The 22,139-nt window shown below is 41.7% G+C and overlaps 1 protein-coding gene across 1 annotated transcript in view; it reads left to right on the top strand.

The window, feature by feature from the left end:
- The first annotated feature begins 6,993 nt into the window (after positions 1 to 6,993).
- The window catches only part of pard6gb (par-6 family cell polarity regulator gamma b), a 36,482-nt gene continuing 21,336 nt past the window's right edge, over positions 6,994 to 22,139 (top strand). The window contains exons 1-2 of the mRNA XM_086280298.1: positions 6,994 to 7,352; positions 13,813 to 14,035. Coding sequence (XP_086136424.1) covers positions 7,281 to 7,352; positions 13,813 to 14,035 — 295 coding nt within the window. The 5' untranslated portion in view covers positions 6,994 to 7,280. The remainder of the gene's footprint in view (positions 7,353 to 13,812; positions 14,036 to 22,139) is intronic.

Genomic DNA, 22,139 nt, shown 5'->3' with positions numbered 1-22,139 from the left:
CAACATTATTGAAGCAGTGTGGGATCATCTTGACAAGAAACATAACAGATGACACCCAAAATCCAAAGAAGAACTTTGAATGTCCTTCAAGAAGCCTGGATAACTATTCCTGGAGCTTTATTAAAGAAATTACTAGAAAGCCTGTCAAAAAAAGTTCAGGCTGACTTTCAAGCTTGTTAGAATGCAAACTCGGTTTTCCACTTATACACTATATTTCCATTTACACGAGTTTAAATAAATCACTGCACACATTTCCTATTTTCCCATCAAAATATAAAGAAATAAGGGATGGCTCGGGGCCTCTGCACACTGCTGTTTGTTGGTATATAGACTCATCTCACTGCCGATCAGCCCCAAAGCAGTAGCAGACCCCTTTGTCGTGTTTTGAGATAACTTTAATAGATTTAGACTCATTCTGAATAGAGTATTGGATGGCAACTAGCCAACATCCTAGTTGGTTTTGTCTGTATCGAGCTGATCGATTACTTGTGTGTAGTCAGCACCTTTGATGTGGTTTCATTGTATTTTTATTCACGTCCAGAGTAAATTTATATGTTTGCCTTGCAATCCTCATTGATCATGAAAGCCTTGTAACTTCCATTTCAAAGAACATACTAGTGATTGAAGCTTCTTTATGAGTTATGGCTTTGTTTTGTTTCCTTGATGACACATACAGAATTCTTTTTAAATCATCAAATATGTGAGATGAAAATCTATGTTTTAAAAAAAACTCATTCTGTTTGATGTTGCATAAAGTTTTATATTTAAAAGAAAGTCTGGATGTTGTCCCACCATCTGCAGAAAAAGCAAAATCATGTAAATGGCTTTGCTGCAAGATAGCTGATTAAAGTAAATGTACATCCCCCTTTGTCTCTTTCTCTCCTAATTGATTGCCTGGCTTTTGAGACAAGAAGAAAATAAATATCTTTAAGCCAAGATACTTTAGTTGCACAGAAAACTAAAACGGTTTCCCCCTGCCAACGTCAATACACTATACTGCAGTTTTAAAGAGGCAATGTGGGCCAACACTAAAATTTAGTGAGATCTTCCTTTGCACATGCTCCACTACTGCTCAATGAAGTTTCATGACATTTACTTTTTGTGTAATGTTGATGACAAACAGAAAGATTGAAAGCATACCTTCACTGACAGCATCCACAATAGTTCGTGGCAAGACAACATCCCTAAACCTTCAGACCGTGTCATTTTTACTTGTGTTAGATTGTTCTTCCAAGCGGCCTGCAGCAGATCAGCAACCTGACCAAGATGTGCTCTGCTTTTTTCCCTAGGACACCAGTGGTTGCATGCTGGAGCAGCAGGTTGAGTGTCGTGGATGACAACAGACAAGACCAGTAGCGTTGTAGGGATGGAGCTGGACTCAAGGTGGTTGTTGTCCAAGATAGAGACAATACTGGACAATAAACTCTCATCGAGTCCATGGTTTGTTGGTCAGACAGGAGCGCGTTGCCCAAATGCACCACTGAATGACACAGGAAGTCATTTCTTCCTATGGCCATCACTATGTATAACTCCTCCATCTACACAAGTACACACTGCAATAGTTGCACGCACTTAAAATCACATCGTCTACAAAGAAAAGTTCCAATTACAGTTTTTTCTGAATGCTTAAACCCTAACTGTGATTCCTGTAGCACAATTTCTAAAACTATTCAGACTTATAGCAAAACCACTCACTGAGTTTGCAAAACTAAAAGCACAAAAACTGCTTTGCACTCAGTTTGCAATTTTGTAACACACACTTTGCAAAACTGTAGGCACAATTCACTGCACAACACTCAATTACCAAATTTCCAACACACTCCTAGCAAAAGTATACACATGTATGGCTATCATTAACACTAATTTGCCAACTGTCTGGCACACTTTCACATGTGAAAACTGTTTTAGATAATTAGTCCACTTTGCAATCAGCCTAAGCACTATGAACAGGCCACAGGTAAGCTGTCTATGTGGAGTACAATGGAAGGAGCAGTAAGAGTGAGAAGAGTGAGAATCAGAGGAGGCCGAGGGAGAGGACGTGGAGGTGAAGAAGTTGGAGGAAGAGGACGTGGAGGAGCAAGAAGAGGACGAGGAGAGGAAAGAGGAAGGGTAAGAAGAGTAAGAAACAGAATAACTGATGACACCAGAGCTACAATAGTGGACCATGTCATCAACCATGGGATGACCCTGAGGGAAGCTGGCCAACGTGTTCAGCCTAAACTGAGCCGCTACACTGTGGCAAGCATCATTAGGACATTTCGAAATGAGAATCGGTAAGTACAGTCACTTTGCACTAAGATTTGTAGCACTGGATGGATCTATAACAGAAGTATGAGCTCAAACTGACATGGCCTACCTTGTGCACAGAGAAAGCAAAAGCCAGATGTGTTTTTCATTCATACCATCAGTGTGTAGTTGGTGAATTGTGTGCTTAGTAGATGATGGCTTGTGTGTACTGTTTGATACGGAAACACCATTTTTACAAAGGTGTGAAGAGTTAATCTAGCTGTGTTTGCTTTTGCAAGAGAACTAAAATGTTTTGATGATTGGGTGACAGGTTTTCTTATTTGTGTGAAGAGTTTTGCAAAATTAGCCAATAGTTACAAAAATGTGCTTACAGTTTTTTCTGATTGCTTACAGTTTTTTCTGATTGCTTACAGTTTTTTCTGATTGCTTAAGCACATTTTTTGTAACTATTGGCTAATTTTGCAAAACTCTTCACACAAATAAGAAAACCTGTCACCCAATAATCAAAAAATTGTAGTTCTCTTGCAAAAGCAAACACAGCTAGATTAACTCTTCACACCTTCGTAAAAATGGTGTTTCCGTATCAAACAGTACACACAAGCCATCATCTACTAAGCACACAATGCGCCAACTGCACACTGATGGTATGAATACAAAACACATCTGGCTTTTGCTTTCTCTGTGCACAAGGTAGGCTATGTCAGTTTGAGCTCATACTTCTGTCATAGATCCATAAGCATAGAGGGATCCAAACTTCAAGTACTGGTGTTTATTCAAACACATCAAAACAAACACAAGTGTTTATTTCCAAGTATAGGATTATTTGCAATCGCCATAATGACTATATGGGTTACTTGGTCTGCAGTGAACATGCTTCCTCTGCCCCCAGCATCTGGTCATCTAGCAATTCTGTAAAGTAACAATTTCAGTATTTTTACATCAGTGGTATTGGTGTGTTTCTCATTGGCATATGGCAGTGCTACAAATCTTTGTGCAAAGTGACTGTACTAACCGATTCTCATTTCAAGATGTCCTTATGGTACTTGCTACAGTGTAGCGGCTCGAGTTAGGCTGGACCCGTTGGCCAGCTACCCTCAGGGTCATTCCACGGTTGATTACATGGTCCACTATTGTAGCTCTGATGTCATCAGCAATTCTATTTCTTACTCTTCCTACCCTTCCTCTCCCCCCTTCTCGTCTTCCTCTTGCTCCTCCTTGTCCTTGTCGTCCTCTTCATCCTACTTCTTCACCTCCACGTCCTCTTCCTCGGCCTCCTCTACTTCTCACTCTTTCTGCTCCCTCCATTGTACTCCGCACACACAGCTTACCCGTATTATAGTGCTTAGGCTGATTGCAAAGTGAACTAATTATCTAAAAAAGTTTTCACATGTGAAAGTGTGCCAGACAGTTGGCAAATTAGTGTTAATGATAGCCATATATGTGTATACTTTTGCTAGGAGTGTGTTGGAAATTTGGTAATTGAGTGTTGTGCAGTGAATTGTGCCTACAGTTTTGCAAAGTGTGTGTTACAAAATTGCAAACTGAGTGCAAAGCAGTTTTTGTGCTTTTAGTTTTGCAAACTCAGTGAGTGGTTTTGCTATAAGTCTGAATAGTTTTAGAGATTGTGCTACAGGAATCACAGTTAGGGTTTAAGCATTCAGAAAAAACTGTAAGCACATTTTTTGTAACTATTGGCTAATTTTGCAAAACTCTTCACACAAATAAGAAAACCTGTCACCCAATAATCAAAACATTGTAGTTCTCTTGCAAAAGCAAACACAGCTAGATTAACTCTTCACACCTTCGTAAAAATGGTGTTTCCGTATCAAACAGTACCCACAAGCCATCATCTACTAAGCACACAATGCGCCAACTGCACACCGATGGTATGAATACAAAACACATCTGGCGTTTGCTTTCTCTGTGCACAAGGTAGGCTATGTCAGTTTGAGCTCATACTTCTGTCATAGATCCATAAGCATAGAGGGATCCAAACTTCAAGTACTGGTGTTTAGTCAAACACATCAAAACAAACACAAGTGTTTATTTCCAAGTATAGGATTATTTGCAATCGCCATAATGACTATATGGGTTACGTGGTCTGCAGTGAACATGCTTCCTCTGCCCCCTCCTCGTCTTCCTCTTGCTCCTCCTTGTCCTTGTCGTCCTCTTCATCCTACTTCTTCACCTCCACGTCCTCTTCCTCGGCCTCCTCTACTTCTCACTCTTTCTGCTCCCTCCATTGTACTCCGCACACACAGCTTACCTGTATTATAGTGCTTAGGCTGATTGCAAAGTGAACAAATTATCTAAGAAAGTTTCCACATGTGAAAGTGTGCCAGACAGTTGGCAAATTAGTGTTAATGATAGCCATACATGTGTATACTTTTGCTAGGAGTGTGTTGGAAATTTGGTAATTGAGTGTTGTGCAGTGAATTGTGCCTACAGTTTTGCAAAGTGTGTGTTACAAAATTGCAAACTGAGTGCAAAGCAGTTTTTGTGCTTTTAGTTTTGCACACTCAGTGAGTGGTTTTGCTATACGTCTGACTAGTTTTAGAAATTGTGCTACAGGAATCACAGTTAGGGTTTAAGCAATCAGAAAAAACTGTAATATAACAAAGGGGGCACCTCAGTGTCACCCATATATATGTAATTTAGTGTAACATACAGGGATATTTATGATGAGCTATTTGTATTTATTACAGCGATTTTGTTATATTTTGTAACTTTGTAATATATTGTATTCTATTTAGTTTAGTTAGTTAGTTCTTATTGGATCAACTGTGACCACATAATTTCCTCTGAGATTATTAAAGTATTCTGATTCAGATGCTAATTAAGGAAATGAATGGATGTTCTTCCAAGTTTTGGCAACCAGGGAACAGGGAAATTAATTCTTCTGATTGACACACAACAAAAACATATATCCATCTTTCCTTATGGTAGGTTTATGACAATCACCTGTGATGATTCAGGCCCAGATGGTTACAACTGCAAAAGATTTAACTTTATGTAGAGGAAGGTCTGTATTTTTCCACCATAATTCAGTTAAAACATATGCAGACCCTGTAACTGTTGCACTGTTAAAGTCATTAAAACAATACCACACATCGGCCGTTAGTGGGCGCAATACGCTTGACTACTCGTTTTCATGAAGCTAGTTATATAGAGCACCACCACATTTACCTCACAATATTTCATTAATTATTAACTAACAGCAAATATGACAGCATCAGATGTTGTAGAAACACATCAAAAATCACTGTCTCTTCTGCTAATAACCAAATGTCAATGTAACCATAGTCCTAACTTGATTGTGGGCACCCATCAGATGTAGTTCTGACTACAGTTGATAAACATTTACTCACTAAATCTACTACAGCGTAACTATCCCTGCATGCAGTCACATAGGGAGCATTGCAGAGTCTGTGCTGCAGGATCGCAGTGAAACCTGGGTTTGGGCTCTGTTTGTAAGCAGTCAACACATTCCTGAAGAGAGTAAACCAGCAGCACTTTGAGCTACTGAGAGGGTAGCAGCCTGCAGCTGTTGTGCACAGCCAGCTTCAGGGGCCCAGGAATGCTGTCAAGCAGGATTGCGGTCATGGATGCTAATTAACCCAGCTGAAAATGAATATTCCCGATCAGCTGGTTCTTACGCTGTGAGGTTTTTTGTTCAGGTTGAATGGCTCAGGATGCCTATACCTCACAAAGGAGGGGGTGTGAGATTATCACGTTCCAGGGGCAATTAGAGATGTTTACCTGGTGCACTTTGAAGCTCTCTGCTGACAGAAGAATAGCTTCCTCTTGACCACCCAAGTTGGGTGGCAGGTTTTATTACAAATCCCGTGTAACCTGGATAAAAAGATGGTTTTGTGGTCTGTAAAAGATCACAAAAATAAGACTTAAAGGCATCATAGGCCATATTTAACTCCATATTATGAGGACAATGTAAAAATGCAAGTAAATCTTCACCTGTTATGTATCTGAAAAGTTGAGCAGGCTACAGCAGATGGTTAAATATAAAGATATGTGGCTGTTTTCTTCACACTATGGTGTTTTTATGTGTTTGAGTTCCCAGTGGCTCACACTTCACCTTCACTTACAGAGGTAATGATTGCAAACTGAACTGGGGGGGTTATATTAAAAGATACTTGTTCCACACCACAGGGTTTGTGGGTTTACACCACCTTGTTTGGATCAATGAATTCAATCATTTAGCTACAGACCTTTTTAAAAAATGTTTAGAAAATCGCGTCCTCTGGTGTCTCGGAGGTCCAGCGTGCTCAGTGCTGCCTTCACAGATTCTGGAAATGCACGAACTAACCGGAAAGACCACTTTTTTTTACCCTGAATATATTAGGCTATAAATTGGAGAAGGCGGGGTTAGAGGAAGTCTGCTTACTTTTTACATCTATATTTTTAAATGCTTACTTTTAAATATATATATATTTTGGTTTCATTATTTTTTTTCTTCATATGCATCAAAAGACGACTAAACACGGCTGATTTAATATATTTTTATTAACAGGACATAATACATATCAAGTTGTTATTGTTATAAATATTTGTGTGTGTGTTTTGTTTGTTTGTTTTGCGATAGCATACATTTTTAAACCTTAATCCATTATCAGTAGTAGCTGTTATTTACTCAGCCTTTACTGACTACAGCAAGGATACAAATAGATCCCGACTGAGGGAGTTGGGGATTTCGTGCGGTACGTGAATGCATCCCAGAATCCCGTTTTTTTTAAAGAGGGCTGATGTCATTTTCAAAACTTAACTCACACTCCTCAAGTCAACGCGGCGAGTCGCACACCTCCTGCTCTCTCGTGAAGTCCTCCCTCATGTCTGTCGGAGCGCACTGAGAAAAGAAAAAAGAAGTCGGGGAGGTGAAAGAAACACGAAGTTCTGTGGAAGAAGCGAACAGGGAGAATTTTTTAGAGCAGAAAGCCCGGGACCAGAGCCCCTCTCTCTGTGGGCAAAGGCGACTGAACTTTTTTTCTTTTTTTTTTTTTCCTTCAAACGGGAAAAAAATGAATCGGAGCTTTAATAAGTCGCAACCTCTGCGAAATCCTAACTGCAACGCTGTGGAAGTGAAAAGCAAGGTGAGTGGAAACTTGAAAGCCCTGCTTGGTGGTGGTGTGGGTGGATAGGATTTTGGGGGGATTAAAATAATAATAATCATGATAAATGTTCACATGGCTGTCCCGTCACGGAGCCGGAGCTGGTCGGACGGTGTGCAGCCTACGCCACATAACTATTTCCGCTTTTCCCCCGTGAGTTGTGCGGGGAAAGTTGCAGGTTCTGGATGTTTCTCTCATTTGCAGTGATTGTTTGCTTCTTACTTCCTATCCAGATTTTGCTTATTTGACTCTTTCTTTCCCGATGCTGCTGTGGGTGGTTGATGGAGGGGGGCTGGGTAGGTGGGTAATGGGGTTGTTTTTGAAGCACCTAGCTCTCCAGATTTCCTACAGCAACAAAGTTTCCACCTGTTAAAGTCAGACGTTGCATTAGTTGCACTGAGTTTTTGTGTTCTTGCTACACAGTATCAGCCTAGCTCTTTGTTTTGGATCATTTTTTTAAACGCTGACAGACTAATGGACACACAAAAACATCAAGTGGATTGCCAAGATTTCAAGTGTTATGTCTCAATGGAGTGCCCTGATTTATGAAGCTTTTCATCTCAACACGTACACAATACATCCACATGAGTTATGCGGCTCTTATTTTAGTTTATACTGCAGAGGAAGAGTTTTATTTTTGTTTTGTTTTTTCGATACACAAGTGACTGTTTGTGTGGGCTCTGTGAAGAACTACCAGCTGACACTCATCACTTGTGAACCCCACAATGATTGCTGGTGACCTGCATTCTAATCCAGTGTTTCTGATTTATTTGTGAGATAATGCAGTATTCGCATGTGTTCACACCTGAGGGTTAGATTGAGAGATGGGCAAGTGGTGCAGAAGGTGACTCATTCACTCCTGAGTTGTTTCCACCTTTTGGCCGCCCAGTTTCAGTGGGGTGGTGGACAGATGGAGCACAGATGCTCTGATGGTGACAGGTGGGTGCGCATGTACTCACACAAAAACGGCCAAAAAGGCGAGTAGTGTTTGTGTGTGTAGGTGGGTTTTTTGTTCTTTTTGTTGTTTTGCCATTTCTTTTGCTGCAGGGTTTGTTCCACAGAGACAGGAGTGGTCACTCCGTGGCTGCCGCAGATTGTTTGTGGGTGGGACTGGCACGCCAGGAGCTCTGTGGCTAGAACAGACAGGTCCACCGGCGTCACCACAGCACACCGTCATGCCACCACGCCACACGTTTCCACTTTTGGATCAGATGTGACTCATCCCTCTCCGTCACGTCACTTTAAGTGGTTTCACATTTTGTTCTACTTCGTCAGGTTTTGTTTTGTTTTGATCCGTTTGGGGTGTGTTGGGAGCTCTAACCCCCGTCCCTCATGTTCCCTCATCTCCCTCAGTGAAAAAATCAAGCGTGTTAATGAAACAAAAGCTGATTATTTGGAGAGAAATAGCACACTGACAGTTGAGGACATTTGAATACCTGTAAAGGGAAATCTTATCTGTTACATAGCTCTGCCACAGTCCGGGCCTCTGAAGGCACAGAGGAGCAGGATCAGCTACACGTAATTCAGTTCATCATTTAGTAGTAAATAATATGATATCCTCACAATACTAAGGGCACATTACAATATTATTACAGTTTTAAAGTTTTGCAGTAATATGTAATGCAATCTATCACCATTTTCAAACTGCAGATTATGTCCTCAAAGTTAAACTTTGTCAGTGTTTGTTTTATCCAATAAGATAAAGTTATCGTAAATGCAGCCCATTTTACCATTTTATCTTGTTTTTGTTTTTTTTTCCTGTAAAATGAGATTTTCCAGACTGCCAACACTGGCACTAAAAGCGTGCTGTAAATGTAACCTAATACTTTACTTTAATGAGTAAAAATTGTTACATTTTTAAGAAATACACAGAAATAAACAAGACCCATCGATGAGGTTTGGGACTCATAAATTGTGTAACACTCATCAAGACTTACCTTCTTATGTAAACGCCAACAAAACAAAAAAATACACAATAAAATGTATACGGACTTCCTACCTTCTCATTAGATACAAATGTTTCCATAACAACAACTATGGTTCATGGTAATATCCAAAGCCAAACGGCTTATTTACCGACTCGAATCATCCTCGTATTCACTTTTGTTTTGTTTTTATATAGTTGTGCAAACTTGTGCCGTGACAAACAGGTTTTCATTCCTTCTGCGTAGTTAATGTAAAGTTGTAACAGTTACTGTTGGTTCCTACAGCCGCTTTATTAAACATGGAGTTCTCTCTCAGTACGTGGTTTTTGTGTGACTTGAAACAAACTCTGATAGGAGAAAGATGCCGCTTCGATTGCAGAAGGAGACGCTTCTTTGGTTGCAACCGAGGGACACAAAATCTCCCAAGTCAAACGCGTGCAACTGGTCGCTGTGGTGACCTTTTTGTGAATAAGGAAGCCCCCAAAAGTAGCTTTTGAGTGTCTTTGGGTGCAGTTGAACATTTGCGCATTCATTTTTGTTATGCGATTACTTTCTTTAAACCAAAAAAAGTCTAAATAATTCATTTGTTAAGCAGAAGCAAACATGGCCTTTAGGTGCACTCCCTTTTTAATAATCGTATGCCAAATAAGGCTCTAGAGAAAAATGTCTGTTATGAAGACGCTGCAGAAATGCTGAGGTACATTCAGATTTCCAGAAGTGTCAAGAGTGTTACATATGTGATTGATTGCTGTTGTGTGACTGGTTCTTACTGTTTCATGTGTTTTGTTTTGTTTTGTTTTGTTTTTTCCTTCGAGAGGAATCTGTTTCTGTGATAAGCTTATCAGGGCTAACACTGGAGGTGTCTGGCTGCCTGTCACTGAGGCCTCAGCCAGGATTTGCTGGTTTCACTCACATCAAGCTCTTATCAGAGTGTTTTAGGAGATGTAGGGGGTTGAGTGGAGTGGGGTCCTGTGGTTCTCCTTTATTAAATACTTAGTCGTCTTTTAAAATCCTGGGAGCCTGTAGGCAGTTTCTGAGGTGAGTTTCCCCGACTTACCGAATATTAGGTAAGAAAAGAGCCAGCGTTGGCCAGAGACAAGAAGTCGGTTATCTTCCATTTTCTTCAGTGTGTCAGTTAAAACGCTCCAGACATGTTTCAGCCTGTCGGACGTCACTCTGCAGCAGTAGGCCAGCGGAGCAAGTGATGTCATGTTTGTAGTGGTGTGCTCTAAGAGTCGAGGTTTAGCACTGAGGCCCGTGATTAATCGCGCCATGTTCAGACTTGCTCATACCTGAGGGCCGGGTTCTGCTGGTTCAAACAGATTTCTTTTTTCAGACTGATCACGTGCTGCACTAAGAGAGCAGTCGCGTTCAGAGGATAGTGATACGCACAAGTATAATTATGATGTGGAGCGTAGCGTATGATGTCTTTCAGAGTTGATTACAGTATATGCGCGCCTCGGATTCACTTTCCTCGACGCTAACAGCACCTACTTCACTCTGACGAACCTGCTTGTCTGCTTGTTGTGTCATTGTAATATGGGCTGAGGTTTATGAGCTGAAGGTGGGTGGCAGGTTTTCAAAATGCAGCCTCACACATTTGCCTTTCCCGCTGCCTTGAGTCAGCCTGGCAACAAATTACACCCGGTATCCCCCTAAGTCTCCTCACACACCGCCGCTTAAATTTATGTGTCATCTTCTAATTACAGAGCTGGTTAATGTATCCCCCCCCAGCTCCTCTTCTTCTTTCCAGTCAGTATTCTGCTGCTCTCCTATGTCAGCAGTTTTCCTCTTCTCCCTCCTCCTCCTGCTCCCTGATCATCTCCCCACTCTTCTCCTCTGCTGTCAGCTTCCCTCAGCTGTGAGCTGATGATTACAGTAACAAACAGCGCCTTAGTCTACAAATTACTACTCTGATTCAGACCCCGGTGCTGCCACTGCTGCTGTCTGTTGTTGTAGATTATTGTACCGTGCTTCAGCGCCTCAGTCGCGCCTTTGTGTGCTTGTCTCAGTCACATGATGACCTTGTCGTGACCCTCAGGCACGCTCTCGTTGGCGATACAGTGGCCTACCCAGGAAAAGCTGAAGCCCAGTTGTTCAAGTCTGTGCTTTTGTGTATAAATAGTGGGTGGGAGGAGTGGCTGCCTGCTACTGTCATGCATAGCTACCTGAATTCTGCTATTGTATAGGGACCTGCTTTCCATTTCCTGGTGTTTTCAGGCAGTGCGCGGCTGAAATTTGTTTTCTCGGTGATACGATCTTGATGTGCAGAGTCGCACGTAAAGCTACAGCGTTTCCCCCAGGAAATGATTTAGCTGAGATGGAGAACCACCCAGACCCCGATGCATCTTATCCGGTTATAATTTTAGCCAGTGTAGGAAGATCCCAACAGCAGGCACAGATGTAAAGGGACTGGGTTTTAGGGAATGTGCTCATTCAGCTTCTTGCAGATAAGTAAACTAGAAGACTGGTGTGCTCAGTATATGAAGGCCATCTAGTAAATGTCAGCCTGGCTTTGTATAAAGACTGAGATGATGTCTCAGAATTGTGAACATCAACACGCGTGAAGTGAGGGGCTGCAAATGTACTTGTGGGTCCTTCCATGTTGGCGCTTCAGATGCTTCACAGCTGACCATCTCAGATGTGGCTGAAAATATTCTGGGGAAAAGAAAGACCTCTTATAGCAATTGTGCAAACTTTCATGACCCTAATGTTGTTCGTTTCTTCTTTTTTTTTTCTCTTTTTTTTTTCCCTCCAAGTATTTTGATGAAGTTGAGGTGGGTTTACTTTTGTCTTGTTTTCAAATCTGAAAAGCTACTTGAGCTAGGTCCTGCAAATGTTTTAGGGTAAGTATCTAGACCTCTGTGAATGTTGACTCTCCGGAGTGTAGTTTAGTTTTATATACAAGGCATAGAATAGTCATTAAAACGGTACAAATAAGGTGAATGGGATGGATTTTTTTTTTTTTTTTTTTTTTTTTTTTTATACCAATGCTGCTGTTTGGTGATTTATTTTAATCAAATTCATTTCATCCAAATTCAGTGTGAAGTCTGGTGCTGACTTTTCTCCTTTTTTCCTAGTTTGTTTTGGAAATTATGCATAATTCCTTCTGAGGAGTGCATCTTTCCCCTGGAACTTTCTCTTAGTGACAAAAATTGGTTCTTCTCTTCCAATCCACTATGTATGCAAGATGGGGACCACTGAGAGTTAGAAGTTTGCAGCTTTTGTATTTATTTTTCTGTTGGCTACATCATCTGAGTCCTTTGAGATTATCTGGAGTCTTCATGTTGTAATGCGCTCAAAGTACTGCAAATTTAGAGACACAGAATGAATATTGCTTTATTCAGAGGTCTTAGGAGTGATTCCTAGGACATTATCCTTGAAGTGTAGTTGTTTAAGCCTAAAGAGTGAAATCAATTACAAAAGGCAACACAAATGACAACAGTTTAAAAGCATCTGCACCAATGAAAAAAGTTACAATAAACCCATCAACATTGGATCTTTGAAAAAAACAGTTGTTAAGTTTTGATATTCTTTCAAAGAGTAATTCACCGACCAATGAATCATCACTGTGAGGGTTCAATCCATAACAAAATATCATTGGGCAAGATACCGAACCCCAACACATGCAGCGGAGTGTCAATGTGTGTTAATTCAATTTGGTGTTATTTATACATTCCCTCAAGGCACTTATGTATGTTAGAAAGCACTTGGGTAGAAAAAGCATAGAAAAGACAGGAACCAGTTAATCTACTATTTACAAGACAGGCCTCTGATATTAAAAAGATAAATCAAAGTTGCACAGCTGCCTGCTATGGTGACCCCTGGTTAATAAGAGAGAAGCTGAAAGTAACCTTATTCTCATGATTAAGAAGTTTTAAGTATCTGAGTTATTAATCACTGTATTGTTTATGCATTCTGGCAAATACACTCATTCATTTCTTTGCCAGAAGCTTGATAACAAAACTTTGAGATTTGTCAGTTTCATACAAAGCTGCAGACACCATAGCTTAGCATAAAACCCTGAGAAAAGGGGAACAGGGAGAGCTTTATTAGCTTTTTGTACACGTTATATAAACAAGACTCGGGCTGAGATTTACAGGTGACTGTAGAGGGATTTTCACACCTTCAGATTGCTGATGTAAGCAGTTTTAGTTGTAGCTTTAGCACAGAGATATCAGTCGTCAGCTAACTCCTACTGAAAGTATTTTTGTTCTATATTTCCTGAAGGTTTCATGTTGTGTAATCCAGTTGTTTGGAAAGTTACGCTCCTCTTGCGGTATTTAAAGTTGCAGAGAATCACAGCTGTTCAGTTTGTTTACTGCTTCAGGAAAAAAAACCTTCCTTTCTTGGTGCTTTATGTTACTTAAGGTCACAACCACATGCTCGGTGAACTTCCACCCTGTGACTTTTATGTGGAACAGTCAGAATCCCAGTTTCCTCATCCTGTTTGGTTGTCCCTCTCACAGCTCCTCTTTTGATTATTCCTTTTTTTTTTTTTTTTTTTTTCTTCTCAGTATGGGGCAGAGTTTCGCCGGTTCTCGGTGGATCGGGTCAAGCCCGGCAAGTTTGAGGAGTTCTACAAACTCATCCTGCATATCCACCGCATCGCCAACATGGAGGTGATGATTGGTTACGCCGACGTTCACGGCGACCTGCTCCCGATCAACAACGACGACAACTTCGTCAAGGCGGTGTCAACCGCTCACCCGCTCCTCAGGATCTTCATACAGAGACAAGGTAAGCTGATCTACACTGTGCGATTTCCTTCGCCTCTTTATCCCCCGCAGATTACGTCTTTAATACTAGTTTAAATATTTCTTTCCAAATGTCTTCCAACTGGTAAACCTACCAAACTATCAACTGTTGCATTAACTGTGTCTTGGGCTGCAATTATGGTGCTGACTAGAATCAAGTTTCCCCCCCTGAATATTTCCTGGTCCAATTATGAGGGCTTTTTGTTTACTTCATGCCAGGCCTTCTGTGTGTGTCTGTATATGTGCTTTTGTGTTTCCGGCTCTCTTATTGGCTGGATAAGTTTCAGTCTGCCTCTGTCTGCCTTGGTAAGTCCTGTGCCTGATCCAGAGGAAGCCCTCGCAGGCATATGAAAACACACTCGCGCGCACACGAAAAATACACACACGCACACAGACCAGTGTCTCGGCAGTCCCATAGAAATCAGGTCATTGAGCAAAGGCCTGTATCCCGGCATACCAGACATTACTGAGAGACAAAAGATCTGCATGAAAAGAGAGACTCCTTACCGGGCTCTCTCAGTTTGTGTGTGTGCATGTGCTGATGTATTTGTTCAAACACAACACCACGGCACTCTGAATGGGAACCAACTCCTAGTCTCTCTCGCGCACTCTCTCGCTGATCCCAACTTTGGAGAGGGTCTCGACTGCTGCCAGCCAGTCATCGAGCATACAAATGAATCTATTACCATTCACTATTCATACCCACAATCCTCCTTGGAATGTCCCTCGCTCGGTTGTGTAATGAACGGGTTCACTCCAGGGTTTTGTTTTAATTGTCAACCAGTGGTTCAAAAAACAAAAAGATATCCACAGATTTCCAGCAAGAAACCAGGTTGAGATATTTGAGAGGCCCAATCGGAGTGTGAGTCACCGCCTCGAGAGATTAAATGGCCAGACCAAAACCAACTAACTGTAAGTTGGCTCATAAGTCATCCTGCAGTAATGTTTGACTTAAAAATAAAGGCTGATTCGACCAGTCAGGTCGCGTAAGTGTAACACCTGAAAGCCATAACTTGTGTCCTTGTGGTTTAGCTGACACGTCGTGCATTACTTCTCACTGTCCTGCTGCTTATCTCAGTGTCTATATTCCTCTGGTGATGCATTTGATTCTCATGAATATTCCCCCTTGCTGGCTTCTTCCAGAGCATTTAATACAAAGGGGAAATTCCCTCAAACACCAGAAGGACAGAGGAGTCTTTGCTGATAGAGATTTGGCTGCTCTTATTGTGGGAGGGGGCGTATTTAGTGCTATTGTGGTGGTGAACTGCTGATGTGGTTTAGAGGAATTTGCATTGTTGTGACTGATGTTGAAACAGTCAGAGCATCCTTATGGCTCATTTATGCTCGCTGCAGTGGTTGCTTTGGACACCAGTGATGACGCTTCATCCATTTATACTTGCTTTTAAGGCGCTTTTGTCTCAAAGTTGCAGAAATCTCCCTCCATGGGGAATCTGGGAGTGCCTGTGTAATAGAAATACCTGCACAGGTGGACATGCTGACAGTCTTGGCTTAAGCTCATCTGTTGGAAAAATTTAGAGATGCACAACTGGGCGAAAAAACGGCAAAGAGCAACTCGTGCCAACGGGTATGATGTCACTTTTGTCATCCGTTGCCGTTCACACGCAGGAGAATGGAAAGTGTAAATGGGCCCCGTCGCTGGGATTCTCTTGGCGATGTGGATGTCATGACCATGTAGTTGTTCTACTTTCTAAACTACCTGGAGTCTCCTATGAAGAAGTGCATTTGTGCTCATACCAGACTAGAACATACCTCTACCTTTGCACCGAGCCTTCCCCGCATTCAGTGTCTGATGTTGAAATTTACATCACTCGACTTTTCACAAATGAAATTGTAACACTGGTCTTTGTATAGTCTATTGTTAAGTGCTGGACAAAGAGTTGTGTGTTTATGATAGTGTGAGTACCTTGTGCCTGAGAGAAGATGCCCCTGTGACCAGTGTAGTGGCATGGGAAAGTGTGTGTGGACTGTATCAGTCAGTACCAGCCTGTTAGTGCGGGTCATCAGTGGTGTCGCCACATTACTTCTCTGTCTGCTCAGATGAAAGGAAAGGCTTCACACACTCATTAAAACAGTGTGACTCACCATCCAGTCACAGCAGGGGGATTGTGTTTAACCTCAACCAGCCGTGGCTTTCATATTGATCTAGACATGAAAATAAAATCTTAATTATAGAATTAAAAAAGTTACAGCACTGGATGGTATGTGTAGCTGTTTCATAGATGCAGTTTATAATGAAAAACTTTGAAAGCTTTAGGGAGGGGAAAAACATTAAATGGTGCCCTGACATACCAATGTTGTTTTGGTCTAAAGGGTTTATGATTAATAACTCAATCTTTGTACTTCATTGCTCAGACAGACCCTCCCTTCCAACACGTGACTGGTCATCTGTCTGTGCTTGTGTATGGGCATGTACCTTTTCAGTGTTGCTCCATTCAACAGTGGGTATTTTGAATGTGCCCATGTCTCTTTCATCTACCTGATACTCCCCTGCCAGGCTTACATTTCCATTGTTGGTAAAACTGCTTCAGCACGTGCCACAGTTTTGTGGTGATGCTGATGGTACCAGTTACCGCCCGTAGGTGCTGATGGCAGCTTTTTTTTTTTTTTTTTTTTTATAAAGTGGTAAAACTTCACCTGCAGAGTACAGGGTTACACTTTGTGGTTTTTGTCCAAGTAGCCTCTCATTACAGGGTGCTTGTATTTAATCATAGCAAAGAGAAGATAATTGTTAACATTGTGGAGTGAACTGAGATATCTTTGATGTCCGTTTTTGAGTTTACAGAAGGTGATTTTGATTGCTGTCGTTGTCTGGCAGGGTAGACTCTTAAATACTTGCCATGCGCAAAGAATAGAGGCAAACAAGTGGGGGGGGGAGAGAATAGGACACATGAGAAGATAAGAGTTGGAGGAGTTCTGTATGTGGAGTTGTTCTGCTTCTCTCCAGTGTGTGAGCAGTTTGTTGTGTTGCCAACTAATGACTCTAAATTGGGATCTCATTTTGGGGGCAATGCATACAGCGACTCCTGTACCCTCTTGTTTTCTCAGCTTTTGCTTTCCAGTTTAATACGTCAGTAACTCCTACAGTGTTCCAGCACGTCTGACATATTGTCAGATGTTTATGGTGCGCTTATCTAGGGAAACTGCAGAAGTACTAACTGCCCATTCATATTCTGTCTCAAAACAATGCAAATTAAGATATAGATAAGCCTAAGAGGGGACCACTCCTTACACTGATGTCAGCATTTCACCAGCTTCTATTTATTTTTCTTCTATTAAAGTGGATCTATTCATATGCTTTTCACTATTCTTTGTCATTAGTTGTATGGTTGCAATATAGCAAAAGTTTCAAATAATCTTGGCATATAGTTCCCAAGCTCAGGCTTCAGACTGCTCCAAATGCAAAAGAAAGGAGGTCGTCCTGCTATGATCATCTCAGCACACAGCTCTGTCTTCCTTCAGTGTTCCATTTGTGGTCAGCCAAACTCGTTTTACATTGTGGGCTACATACAGCCCACTTTATTCTTAAGTGAGCCAGTGAAACCTCCCTGTTCTGTCACTGTTTAGAAGTTTAACTGCACATTTAATCCCAGACACATCTTATATAAGAAAAAGAACTGCTTTTACAACAGTGTGTTGTAACCATCTGTTGCTGGTAGTAAATGAAAGAAATCTAGAAGCACAACTCTTTGCCCAGATTGGGCAATTTTTGTTAGTTAGCAGAAAATGACCTTTTTTATGTTTTTAAGAAATCTTTAGTAGATGGTGGGGGGGGAAAAAAACTGGAACTTTTCTGTCATTTAACGGTTTATTTGGTCATGTATGAAAGGCAACATGAGAAGTCCTTATCAGTAGGAAATGATGTAAAACTCCTGAAAATGCAAGTAATCGTTCAAAAGTTATGCCCTCCTTCACATTTTCCAAAGCTTTGGGGTCTTTGTTGGGCCAATTCTGGCCCCTGGGCCTCAAGTTTGACACCTCTGCTCTAAAAGAAGACAAAGGAGCTAAAACCGCCTGGGCTGCGCCGAAGAGCAGTGCGCTATGAATCACACAAAATTACTCTAACAGAGTCTAAGAATGTAAAATGTGGAGTTGAAAATGAGTGTAATAAGTTCCCCATAAATTAACAGAAATATTAACTGACCCCTGTTGGTCGACACAACATTGGACTGAATCTATCCAAGCTGTCTCTGGAGTATAACAGGAACTGCACATGAAGGCTTTTAATGTGCTGAAAAGCTTTGAGAGCTGACAGGCTTCAGCGCCGTCTTGCAGGTAGTGGTGCACAGCTACTAATTTTCCACACTACAGTAATGACTCTAATAATCGTGATGAAGGTCTTTAATGATTTGTGTACACTGGATTACAAGCGGGGCTCAAACGAGGACATGCATGTTGAATTATATTGAAACTGTACCTGCACTTACACCATGGCAGACACAATCTGCGTCTATCCAAGCAAAGCACATTCCTGTTTTTAAAGGGCTGTTTTTTGGGGAGGGTGGTGGTGGCGGGGGGGGGGGGCTGCAGTTGTTTTTGTAGACTATGCCAGTGGCCTGCACACAGACTAAACTTTCAACAGTGACAAGAGACCCCTTTTTGGCAAAGGGCTGAAAGTTTAAATAAATAGATCCAAGGTTGTGTCTGAGCGTGCTGGGCGTTTACAGCTCCGGCAACCCAGCTGCTCTCCCCACCTGTGAAAACTGCGATCAGATACCAATATCGGCCAAACTAAAGAAAGATGTGGCACCACAGCACAAATAGAAAAAGCGGTGGACTGTATCAGCAGCTGTGCCAGTTTCAGCTGAGCTGTGCAGACATCCAGACCGAGGCTGTTACACAACAGCTTGGACTGCACAGTTGCTTGGAGATCAAAGAAAAAAGGAAAATATATATTTCTGAATGTCTCCACTTTGCAGATTTCCCGCAGATGACCTTTTATTTACTTTTTTCTCCTAACACAACTACAGAGCTGTCATGCAGTAAAGTTACATAGTAACAGGAAGAACCAATGCCGCCTGCTGAAATTGCTTGAGTGGAAGGGTTATTAATTGTTTTAGCATAAGAGTCACTTTAATCAGGTGCTTCTGTTCATTGCAAACTGTTGACATCCAAATTGTGAGGATGGGGGAGGAACATATGGGAGGTTGAAAAATCGACTTTCTTTCATCCCAGAATAAGACTTTTGAAATGAATCACAGATGAATCAAAGGAGGAGTCTTTGTCACAACAATGTGTTTTGTGGTATCTGGTGCACACACCATGCAGTGTTTGCTACTAATTTCACTTCTATTTGAGGCAGATAGGGTTGCACACGTAAAAGAGGCACACATGTTCTGCAGATATTTTAATTGTGAAGTACTTAATGAATAACTGGGCGAGCTATTCGGCTGCTTTTTCAGTCTGCAGAACAAACAGACTACATTCGAGTCCACCTGTCACGACAGTTTGGGTGAGCGTCCACCAGGATGAGATCGTCTTTGGAGGAGTGGCTAAATGATATTGAGGACCATCACAATGGCAACCAGGCCAGCCAAGCCAAGCAGTGGAAAACATGTGATGGAAAGGTCCAGGGTGAGTTAGTTAGAAGGAAATGATCTTTCCAAACAAGACTGAAGGGATTCCCCCCTAGTAAATCAGGGATGATTTTGTTATTGCCTCCACATATACTTGCAGCCAAAGTAAGCCTGAGTGTGGGAATCATGGGGATGTTGGTGATATGGGTGAGGCCCACAGGTTTGACCTTAACCAAACCAGCCCTGACCTTTCCCACTCTGGAGTCACTGTGACAAAGAGCAGGAGCTCTGCTCAAACTAAAACCACACTCAGCAACCCGCATACACGTCCCCTCCTCACTTACCCTGCCTCAGTTTTTCATGTGATAGAAAATTATTAAATTTCCGTTGTGAAATTACAGAAACACTTATCAAAGAGAAGATATTAGGCAGAATTTACCGTAAGAAGGAAAAAATGTTGTTGTGCTAAAAGGTGGTTTATGCCTTCGTGTTGATGACATAAATGCTTAAATATTACCATGGAGACGAATTTCTTATCGTGATTTTTGTCTCAAGTCTCATTTATTATTACCGAACATTACATCAGTTTCAATTTTATTTCTGTAGCACATTTAAAAAGACCAAGGTACATCAAAGTGCTTCACAGAAGTACAGCAGTACAGGATTACGACAATAGAAGAACAAAGTAAATACAGTAATCACCTTGATAGCCTTTTCTTCTTTCGTAAACCACCTGCCTAGTCTTGTGTGGGATCCCCTCATTGAGCCAAAACTGCTCTACCTCATTGAGGCATAGACGCAGGTCATTGCGGGTCCTGCTGTGGTGTCTGGCACTGGGATTATCCTGGTCCTGTGTGGTGCCAGGGACATGATGGAACTGTGGAGTGCGCTTATTTCGCTGCAATTGGTGGAGTTTGGCCATTGAGTCATCACTTTGGTCTCGTTCTTGTATTTGTTGAGACGTTTTTGCAGTTTGCATGAGGCATTGTCCTTCTGGGAAGGCTAGTCTTTCTGTAGCATGGCGTGCTTGGTCTGTAGCACCAGTTTGGTACATTTTCCCAGCAGAACATTGCATTTTAAAAAAAAAAAAAGGTCTATATGTTGGGCCTCATCTGCGTATATTTTCTGAAATGAGGTTCTCAATTGCATCCCAAAAGTAAACTTGTTCCAAACCAGTTACTGTAAAGATTCCTCAATGCGGGTCTTTATAGTAGCTTTTCTACATTTTTAGAGCCACTGCCTGTGCAGTGATCCTTACAGGCTCTGTGCTGCTGTTTTGGTCAACTGCAGAGATCCTGTCAGCACATCTGGCCACTCTCACACCATGGCCAAAGGGCTTCTGAGAACACGTGCATGCACGTGTGTACTTTTGTCCACATGTCCCCGTTCACAGCCTTTGATCCATGTGGGCAAGAGAGGGAGAGAGTCCCCTCAGTAATTGGCGTTGGCTGTGTTTTCCAGGATGCCTCTTTAAGCTGATTTAGCCCTAAAGACACCAGATTAGAGTGGATGTTTTGATTAGTGTAGATAATTCAGCATTTATTCCTGCCAGTGCAGCTTTTCTTTCTTTTCTTTTTTTCAGTTTCATCTTCTGTGCTCAGTTGCAGTTCAGATGCCGCTCGGTGGATTAATAACTCTCATTCCAGTGAACTCCCTCGATGGCCCGAAACCATCTTTTTCCTCATTCCAGCACATCTATTTTGGTCATGCAAAGGCACTGCCTCATTGCTCGGCCTTTAGTGTGCTTTTGTGACTCCATTTGTGGTGTCATTAAGAATGACTTTCAGTATCGTCTATTGTGCTGGAACCTTAAGTACCTCCTCCCTTTGTGTTTGGCACCACAGAGCAGCCCCTGGCTCTGCGATGAAGGTTCAGTGAAAGGGGCTGCTGTGAAATAACAACCCGACACACTGCATATGGCTCTAAAGAGGAAAGAGTGGTTGTCATTTAATCTGTTTTTTCTTTCTTCCCTTGTCTTGTTCTTTGTTACAATTCTCCTCTCTTTTGCTTGCTCTTGTCCTCAGAACAGATGTAAAAGTGCAGTTTCTGCACGTATGGCAGCAAAACTATAGTATCTGATCATCTTGGTATGTGTTCAAGTATTTTACTTAAGGTAGCTCCAGCCAGTCCTCATTCTTTTCATGTTGGCGCTTAAACATGACTCAGTCGTCAAGGGCAAAGAGGGGAGAAAACCACAGCAGACAGTGGGGAGTCGCCCTGACAGTAAGACAGACAAACATGCAGGAAAGGGGGAAGGAAGGAGAGACAGCCGGGCAGGTCGAGTCCACCTCTATCCTGTGGTCTGGCTCTTGTCCTCTTCTTCCAATCTGAACCAACAGAAATTAGCAATTTTTAGGAAAATGTGAAAAAGATTAAAAGCTTTTTAGCTTTAATTTTAACAACGGTACTGGACAAAAAGACTTTTTATTAGTGCTTTTTGAAAGCTTTAAACAGATACTTTGATGTCACATCTGTGTGACATTCAGAGGGCAGCAGTATGGGAAAAGGTTTCATGGATCAGTCACTGTCAGAAATATGAAGCCTTGCCTCTAC

This window comes from Aulonocara sp. 'chitande type north' Nkhata Bay, linkage group LG22 (assembly GCF_057382095.1).
Source record: "Aulonocara sp. 'chitande type north' Nkhata Bay isolate Kocher_YH1m ecotype deep benthic linkage group LG22, A_spYH_male_GT1.1, whole genome shotgun sequence".
Classification (NCBI taxonomy): Eukaryota; Metazoa; Chordata; class Actinopteri; order Cichliformes; family Cichlidae; genus Aulonocara; species Aulonocara sp. 'chitande type north' Nkhata Bay.
Note: the sequence above shows the minus strand (reverse complement) of the source record. Positions and strands in the feature narration are given on the sequence as shown.